General features: G+C 40.1%; 1 protein-coding gene across 1 annotated transcript; it reads left to right on the top strand.

The window, feature by feature from the left end:
- The first annotated feature begins 590 nt into the window (after positions 1 to 590).
- On the top strand, positions 591 to 9,701 carry LOC308105608 (Fc receptor-like protein 5). The gene is made up of 7 exons (XM_080456440.1): positions 591 to 663; positions 1,934 to 1,975; positions 2,579 to 2,737; positions 2,838 to 2,942; positions 3,923 to 4,177; positions 4,262 to 4,456; positions 8,271 to 9,701. Exons 1-7 carry the CDS (start codon positions 633 to 635, stop codon positions 8,330 to 8,332), a joined length of 849 nt encoding a protein of 282 aa, XP_080312566.1. The 5' UTR covers positions 591 to 632; the 3' UTR covers positions 8,333 to 9,701.
- The last annotated feature ends 534 nt before the right edge of the window (positions 9,702 to 10,235 follow it).

The raw sequence follows: 10,235 nt of genomic DNA on the forward strand, positions 1-10,235 counted from the left end.
GGGGTCCCTGCTTCATATCTCTCTCAGCTAAGGGGTCCCTGCTTCATCTCTCTCTCTCAGTTAAGGGTCCCTGCTTCATCTCTCTCTCAGTAAAGGGGTCCCTGCTTCATCTTTCTCTCAGCTAAGGGGTCCCTGCTTCATCTCTCTCTCAGCGTCTCTCTCCCAGCTAAGGGGTCCCTGCTTCATCTCTCTCTCAGCTAAGGGGTCCTTGGGCTGAAACACAGTACAGTTAGTTCCTAGTCTTGCCAGTTAGTCCGGGTAGGCCATAGTGATAGTCCTACTGTACAGGTGGTTAGGTCACGGGTGTAGGTTTGTTATTGCAACTATATTGCTTATTATCTTTTTAGAGTAAAGAAAAATGTTTTGTGTGCATTTTAACTGTATTGTTGTGCCTTTTACGCTGTGAATGTGTGTGTGTGTGTGTGTGTGTGTGTGTGTGTGTGTGTGTGTGTGTGTGTGTGTGTGTGTGTGTGTGTGTGTGTGTGTGTGTGTGTGTGTGTGTGTGTGTGTGCGCACGTGCGTGTGTTTTACCAAGAAGGAAATAGACCCTCAACCATCCAGCATCAGAGGGTCTAAATGTCAAACCACATCTCTGTGCTCTCAGTCACTTTCACTTCTGTCCGTTTGTCAAGATGGCATTTACATCATCCTACATGTTATCATGTGAGTACTTTATTTATGTCTTATATGCATCATCTGCACTAATGTTTTAATTAACAACATGTTTAATGAGACAGGACCCTATTGTGTTACTAAATAAGGTTATTAAAGTGCTAGAGGGACAGTTTAGAGTTTGTATCTGAGCAAAATGGAAGCTCAGGATGAAAATGGATGCATTTCAAATGAATGCTTCTGATGTAATATTATAAATAAAATAAAGTTAGTAGAATATACAGTAAAGAAAGACAGACTATGGTTTTAAAGCTTGACATAATTGAGGGTTAATAAAGTTAGTAGACAGACAGTATAGAAGGACAGATCATATTTTTTAACTTCAGCTGTAGCAGCGATTGCCTCATTCACAAAGCGTGCGTACACACAGACTTTATTCTCAATGGCCTTATACGAGTGTCATCGTTACTGGTACGTGACATGAGCGCCTGCATGGCTGTCATTAGAATGCTTTATTCTTCATGCTAAATAAATTAAAATAGTACCAAACCTCAGACTAAAATGTGGTTGTGCCAAACATACTGTAGCGTTTGCGGTCCCTCACAGCTAACTCACTAACTTAAATAAAAGGAGGAAACATGGATTCACGTTTTAACCGGAGGACCGGGTTTTATTGCCCTTTCAATACAGGCTAAAACTGGGTTGGGAGGGTGCCGAAAAACAACAAAGAGGCTGCTCTGTCTGTCTAGCTTGAGTCTCTCCACACACTGTGCCACCATAGTGTCTCTGCCACTTCCTCGTTCCTCTTCCCGGGCTTCTCCTTTACCCATCCCCTTTGATCATGTGTTAACCCCTTCTCAGCCTGACCTAAAACTGCATACCTGAACTAGGCACCTCCTCCCCCCATCAAACCCCCCCCCCCCTCCCACAAGTCTCTGTCATTATTCCAGCAGGGTCGCTATACATTACATTACAACCAAAACATGAAACTAATTGAGAAGTAAGGAAGCGTACAGAGGCTTTAATGACACACATTCACACATTCAAAGCCATGCAGCTCCAGATACCTGTGCTGCATGTTTCATATTGAACTGTGATCTCTGTACTTTACTAAGTGAAAGATTCTTTAAAATTCACTCAACTATGAAATTAAACATATCGATTCATTTGACATGAATTGAATAAACCCTGGACTAATAAAGATAAGATCAGATATATAATAACTGGGCACACATACTTCAAGTGGTAACTTTAAATGAGCTTCTTCCAGTGGTGGAGTGTTCCTTTATCTCTCTCTCTCTCTCTCTCTCTATCTCTCTAGTGGTGTATCTCTTCCTCCGCTGTGGACCTGCGCAAACAGATGGTGAGGCAACTTCAGTGCATTGCATTATGGGTAGTGTAGTGTGAGACAAGCTGTCTGATCCTAATACACAACAATAAACATTGAATCAGGGATTGATGTTTAAATCACAATCCACCTCAACAAATAGAATGCATTTAACTGTTATGGATTCATAGAAAGTGAAGAGCCATTTGAATAGTTATTAGCATTGTAGAGATGTTTTACAGATGTAAAGGAGTGGCTGAAATGATTGTTTCTCGTATGTGTGTGTGTGTGTGTGTGTGTGTGTGTGTGTGTGTGTGTGTGTGTGTGTGTGTGTGTGTGTGTGTGTGTGTGTGTGTGTGTGTGTGTGTGTGTGTGTGTGTGTGTGTGTGTGTGTGTGTGTGTGTATGTATGTATGTATGTATGTATGTATGTATGTATGTATGTATGTATGTATGTATGTATGTATATATATATATATATATATATATATATATATATATATATATATATATATACATACATACAAATATGTTCTTCAAAACATGATCAAATCTCATTGGATATCTGTCTACCTGCCTGCCTCCCTGCCTGCCTGCCTGTCCCTCCAGTGTGTAACAGATAATGTGTCTGTCTCTCCAGTGTCAGTGAGGGTCAGTCCTTACAGAAGTCAGTACTTCCAGCGTGAGTCCATCTCACTGAGCTGTGAGGAAGATGATCAGTCTGCACTGGGATGGACTGTGAAGAGAAACACCAGCAAGATTAATGCAGCCTGCAACACTGACTGGGGAGCCACTGAAGGTAGAGAGGGAGGGAAGGAGGGAGGGATGGATGGACGGACAGATAGATAGAAAGACACTTTGAACTGAAACCCCTCTTTCTTCTCATTGTGATTGTATAGGAGCTTCCTGTGTCATTGCATTTCCTTATCGATGGGACAGCGGAGTGTTCTGGTGTGAGACCAAGTCAGGAAAACGAAGCCTGTCCATCAACATCACCTTCTCTGGTATAATCACTATAATTACATCCATATAATCAACTTATTGTAGTGGCTAGACAGACATCACATTCTGTCATTATTAACAGATTATATTGTAGTGGACAGACATCATTCACATTCATTATTAATACAGATGAAGAGGTTGTATGATGTCACATTATGTCACTGTAACTACTGTATGTCTATCAGTATAATAACTTGACAAGTCTTTTCTCTCGACAAACAATGTTAATGTTTTAAGTTAGATTTTTATTATTTATTTCATCTTACAGGACGACTTCACCCATTTTCATATAATAGATCCTCTCTAATGCTCCTGATAAAATTGTGTAACTTTTTTCTACTCAGTCTGTGTCTCATAGGAGGGCTGTGGACAGTTCAGAAACCTGTCTACCAGTGACATCATAATTACGTTTCCTTCAAGATTTCATTTTTTAAATTATTTTGTATTAATAATAACATGAGAATGTTTTAAAACATTTTTGTATTATTATTATTATTTTTTTTTTATTACATTTTTTTATCACACAATTTTGTAACCCATTTTTTTCACCCAGTACCAATTGTCTATGTAATCCTGGGCGCTACACTCCCTCTGCCAGCCTAGGAAGAGTCAATGTTCATAACTCAACATGTTGGTTCTATAGATGTTCATAACTCAACATGTTGGTTCTATAGATGTTCATAACTCAACATGTTGGTTCTATAGATGTTCATAACTCAACATGTTGGTTCTATAGATGTTCATAACTCAACATGTTGGTTCTATAGATGTTCATAACTCAACATGTTGGTTCTATAGATGTTCATAACTCAACATGTTGGTTCTATAGATGTTCATAACTCAACATGTTGGTTCTATAGATGTTCATAACTCAACATGTTGGTTCTATAGATGTTCATAACTCAACATGTTGGATCTATAGATGTTCATAACTCAACATGTTGGTTCTATAGATGTTCATAACTCAACATGTTGGTTCTAGATGTGATCCTAGAGAGTCCTGTACTTCCTGTGACAGAGGGAAGTGATGTCACACTGCGCTGCCTGTCCAAAGACCAGACAACTGATAAACCATCCTCTGACCTCCCAGCTGGTTTCTATCTAAACGGATCCCTCTTCAGAACAGAGTCTACAGGACAGATGACCATCCACCATGTTAACAAGTCTGATGAAGGATTCTACAAGTGTTCCATCTCTGGCCGTGGAGAGTCACCAGAGAGCTGGATGGAAGTGACAAGTGAGTCTTGATATTATTTGACCATTATCACCATGAGAAGATAAACCAGTGTTTGGAAACTGAAAACCATTGTTCTGTTTACAGAATCCTCTGCCTCCCCCAGTCCATCTTCTTCGTCATCCCCTCCAACATCTTATACCCCCCCTCCAACCCCCGAGTCTGCAGAACCCCCCCTCATCACTCTGAACCAACTGATCATTAAGCTACTGGTGTTCACTCCTTATGTGATTTCAACCTTCCTCTACTTCTCTATACTGAGAGACAGAGCTAGAGCTAGAGGTGAGTTATATAAACACTTTAACATGTGTCTTCCTCTACTTCTCTATACTGAGAACCAGAGCTAGAGGTGAGTTATATAAACACTTTAACATGTGTCCATCACACTGATACACAATACACATACAGGGCCGGATTAACCCTTTGTGGTGCCCGGTGCTATACGACCCGTTTCGGTGCCCCGTGGACCGTTTTGTCAGCGGGGTGGGGGGGTGGGGGGAGGGAATAGACACTTCACCGACGCGTTTCACCGTTTGAGCACTCCTTCAGCAGCGGCTGCTTCCAATTTTTGGCGTTTTTTCGACGATAGTTGAGTCTTCTTTCACTCCTAAAGCCCACACCTAAAGCCCTTCCGGTTTTTCGGCGATAGTTGAGTCTTCTTTCACTCTCTCCCCACTGTTTGGTTACACTGTGTGTGCACGATAGCGCACACACAGACACAGCATGCAAAATGTGCAAATTATATCCCTTTTGCCATGTTAAATACTTGTTATTGTAGGTCTGTTTTGTTCTTTACATGTGCAGCCTACAGCACATTAGTTATTGTAACACAGACTAACTTATGTTGAGAATGGAGCTCTGGTCCAGACAGAAATCAATGGCATATTCATTCATATCCGAGTCACATTCTCCCCAAAAGTTAGTGCTGTAGGCCTGCTGCTACTGCTGTACCTGAATCAGAATGGAATAGGTCAAATCAGATTCAGGATTTAATGTCTTGTCTTTATTATGACAAAATATAGCCTACATTTTCAAAGCATTAAGTGCAATGAATATTGAGCATTTAAAATCAATATCATCCATCAAGACAACTATGAGATATTTAACACTGTTACTGAACAAACACTATAGCAATGATAACAATATAGAGCTATTTAACACTGTTACTGAACAAACACTATAACAATGATAACAATATAGAGCTATTTAACACTGTTACTGAACAAACACTATAACAATGATAACAATATAGAGCTATTTAACACTGTTACTGAACAAACACTATAGCAATGATAACAATATAGAGCTATTTAACACTGTTACTGAACAAACACTATAACAATGATAACAATATAGAGCTATTTAACACTGTTACTGAACAAACACTATAGCAATGATTACAATATAGAGCTATTTAACACTGTTACTGAACAAACACTATAACAATGATAACAATATAGAGCTATTTAACACTGTTACTGAACAAACACTATAACAATGATAACAATATAGAGCTATTTAACACTGTTACTGAACAAACACTATAACAATGATAACAATATAGAGCTATTTAACACTGTTACTGAACAAACACTAAAGCAATGATTACAATATAGAGCTATTTAACACTGTTACTGAACAAACACTAAAGCAATGATTACAATATAGAGCTATTTAACACTGTTACTGAACAAACACTATAACAATGATAACAATATAGAGCTATTTAACACTGTTACTGAACAAACACTATAACAATGATAACAATATAGAGCTATTTAACACTGTTACTGAACAAACACTAAAGCAATGATTACAATATAGAGCTATTTAACACTGTTACTGAACAAACACTAAAGCAATGATTACAATATAGAGCCATTTAACACTGTTACTGAACAAACACTAAAGCAATGATTACAATATAGAGCTATTTAGTGTGGTTGCCCGAACGGGCAACCAGACTATTGTTCTCTAACGACTTTATTATTCCACTGGATACACTTTTTTCATATTCGCTATTTCTCCCACAGTTTATTTTTCCTAATTTCGTGCCATATGTCATAATGACCGGCTTCACCGGGAATAGACTGCTTGTACTTTGCTAAGAGATTGGTTGCATAGTTTTATAGATATTGATTTATTAGTGCATTACATTTCCCCATCCACTTGAATGGAAAAGTGAAAAAACTCAAATTCAAGTATTTTTTTCTAAAAAATAAATCTGCAAAACACACTTTTAGATACGGTACACATGATCTCTGGGCCCATGCGGTAAACATATCCAAACGGCATTTTGATAGTCTTTACCGTTCGTCCGTAAATGGCTTCCAAAGTTAGTGGGAGGGGCCTGTTTTACCAAAAATGCCAGAAATCACGAACGAAACGTCCGGTCAATCCCAAATTTAAGTCACATGTCGAGTGTGGTTTACTCAACGAATTCCCAAAAGCATTTCCACTTTGACCCATATGGGGCGCCACAAATGCACAAAACGTAACCGTTTGATGCAAAAACATGATTTTTGGGCGGAACAATCCTCTCAAAATGTAATAAAAGCGATATCAGGAGTGACGTGACAATATGATTGGCCCGTTACATTTGTGGGAGGGGCCTATTTATTTAGTGGGAGGGGCCTATTTCCTAAAATCAAAACGGCACGTATCAGGATTCACGAAGGCAGGATCCGATCGGCACCCGATTCAAATGGCACGTCGCGCGGCCTCCGACGGTATTCCTCCCGGCGTCCGCGCAAGCACACTATGCAGTTTCCCAGAATTGCGACGCGTCTAGTTAACACTGTTACTGAACAAACACTATAGCAATGATTACTATCTGAAAATAGAGCTTTACATTTCTAACAACAAAAAAATACTTGAATATAACTACAATAACTGTATCTCTTAGTAGTGAATGTGACATGTGTTCTGTATGTGTTTGAATGTGTCACACAGTCAGTGTTCAGAGAGTTGTTGTGGTTGAATGTTGAGCCCTTGAGCAGGGCAGGGCTCGCTCTACTCTCTCCTTTCAGTCACTCTCTGTTCCACATGCTCTCTGACCGTCAGCGAAGCCATCTTGAACTTGAACCTGTTGTAACAGGTTGTAGTCATCATTAAACGGTGTTCTCAAATACGTGTCAACACGTTTCGAGGCGTTCCCTCGATGCCTGCAGTGTGGCTGCAGCCAATGAAAACAATGGGTTTGTTTGATGACGAGCAGCATGGCCGCCACAGTCATTATTGACAGTATTGCCATGGCAACACTACTTTTCGAGCAAGTATTGCCTGGCAATACAAAAAAATAAATCCAGACCATAATGGCATTTTTATTTGCCATTATGGCATTATTTACACTTGAGTAAGCTCTAGTGAAAAGTTTATTTTATTTAGTGAAGAAGTCATGGTTGATGACTGCATCAACCATATTATTATTATTATTATTATTATTATTATTATTATTATTATTATTATTATTATTATTATTATTATTATTATTATTATTACCCTTATTAGCATCATTATTATCATCATCCTAAACGGCTTCAGCGCCTCAAACGCCTCCCAGGCGATGGGAAGCAATGTCCTCCCCGACAATGGCATGGGAGCATTGGGAGGCAGGTGATTCCTGGATCCTGCATTCCTGCACTTCACAACAACTGAGCCCGAGGCTCTGCACTGTGTGGTGTGGTGTGTTGTTGTGTTGTAATCTGATCAGTTACTCCTGGCAGAGCACCAGCCGCTCTGCAGACCGTGTCTACTGAACATGAATGCATGGACAGGTTTTTCTACATCCTGCTGAGACATGTGATAGATAGTCTAAATAGGGCTCCTATAGTGTGATGTATATTTGTTATAATGTTGTGTATGTAATGATCCTATGTGCAAACATACTTGATGGTGAACAAACTGACTCATAAATAAATTAGTGATAAATATAATATTAGCTAATATTCTCTCTCTCCCTCTCCCTCTATCTCTCTCTCTGTGTGTGTGTGTGTGTGTGTGTCTCTCTCTCTCTCTCTCTCTCTCTCTCTCTCTCTCTCTCTCTCTCTCTCTCTCTCTCTCTCTCTCTCTCTCTCTCTCTCTCTCTCTCTCTCAGCTGCTGCAGCCAATGCGAGGAGACGAAACGTCAATGATGTCATCATGGAGGTAGCTGTGTAGCCAATCAGAAGTCTAGTGCCTGTGTACACAGTCTGATGGGTAGACATGATACTGACACACACACACACACACACACACACACACACACACACACACACACACACACACACACACACACAATTCAATTCAATTCAAAGAGCTTTATTGGCATGAGAAAACATACGTTTACATTGCCAAAGCAGAAAGCACAATACAACAATACAGAAATACAGTCAAAACAAAAAATATGTACATTTGAAAGTCAGAATCTTCAATAGATCAATTTCTATGTACCAAGATCACTGGGTGCAGGTATAGTGCAGGAATATACACAATGATTAGTCTTTAGGGTGGTTGTGTTCCGTTTGATATCCTTCTACTATCACAGCAACTCACGAATCTTGCTGCTGTGTTTGCACATTGTTGTACTTCGCCCAGCAGATATGGGAGTTTTTTGTCATTGGTCATGTTTTCAAAATCTCCGTGTGTGGTTGTAATCTGTGGGAAGTATGTGTACGTGACAGACGGTTAGGAAGTGTAGCTCGGTTTCCACTTCATTTTGTGTGCAGTGGGTGCATAGTCTGTCTTCTCTCGGGATACAGGTCTGCCTGTGACGACCTTTCTCGATCGCAAGACTGTGCTCACTGAGTCTGTACCTGGTTAAGATTTTTCTATGTTTTGGGTCGGTCACGGTGCTCAGGTATTCTGCCACTGCGTATTCTCTGTTTAGGGCCAGATAGCATTCTAGTTTACTCTGCTTTTGTGTTGCTTCTTTCCAGTGTGTCAGGTAGTTTTCCTTTTGCTGTTTTATAATTTGGTTTAGTCCAATGGGTTTTCTATCACGTGGCTCTGTTTGTGTTTGTGCCCGGAGTTCCAGGGCCAGCTGGCTGAGGGGGCATCTCTCTAGAGTTTTGCTGTGTTTGAGTGCCTTGTTATGGAGTGCATCTAGGTCGCTTTCTTTTAGGTGGTTGTAGAACTTAAGTGCTCTCTTTTTTATTTTGATTATGAGTGGGTATCGTCCTAATTCTGCCCCCACACACACACACACACACACACACACACACACACACACACACACACACACACACACACACACACACACACACACACACACACACACACACACACACACACACACACACACACACAAACACCTCAACCTCTTATGATTGTGTAATAAGTGGTTAGTCTGTCAGGTTGGTGATGTAGGGAGAGAAACCTTTCACTGTAAATACTTAAAGAGTAAATGTATTGACACTGTAATGTAACATATAGTCGTTTTCATTGGTCGATGTGAGAATGTGAAGACAGGAAGCTACACAACATTCACTCACAGGCCTGAGCTTGTGGTTAGAACATAGTAGTCTGTGTGTGTGTGTGTGTGTGTGTGTGTGTGTGTGTGTGGGCGGGCGTATGTGGGCGGGGCGCGCGCGCGCGCGTGTGTGTGTGTGTGTGTGTGTGTGGGCGGGCGTATGTGTGTGTGTGTGTGCACATGTGTGTGTGCGTGCGAGCATGTACAGGCAGCCTATAAAGTTAAAAATGTTCCTTCCGTCTGTACTTGTGTAAACATTCCTGAGTATTAATCATTATAAACTATCTTTATTGTTCTTTTCTTAATGCTGTATTTTGTATTTTAATAAAGAGTTTCTATGAAAGACATTAAGTGTGTGGACAAGAAATCATTATAAATGTATGTGTTTAGTAGAAGAGGAAGTAAAAACAGCATACTGTAGAGAACAGGATGTTACATGAACGCAACAACACCACAGGGGCACTGAATGTATGTACAGTAGGGGTGTAACGATACGTTTTAACAACGATTCGATACGTATCACGATACTTGGTTGTCGATACGATACATGAACGATACAGGTTAATTTAGAACGATACGATACGTTTCGATTCAGCGATTTAGTCGATACGA

Source organism: Gymnoscopelus braueri, assembly GCF_963280865.1.
Source record: "Gymnoscopelus braueri genome assembly, chromosome: 18".
Taxonomy (NCBI): domain Eukaryota; kingdom Metazoa; phylum Chordata; class Actinopteri; order Myctophiformes; family Myctophidae; genus Gymnoscopelus; species Gymnoscopelus braueri.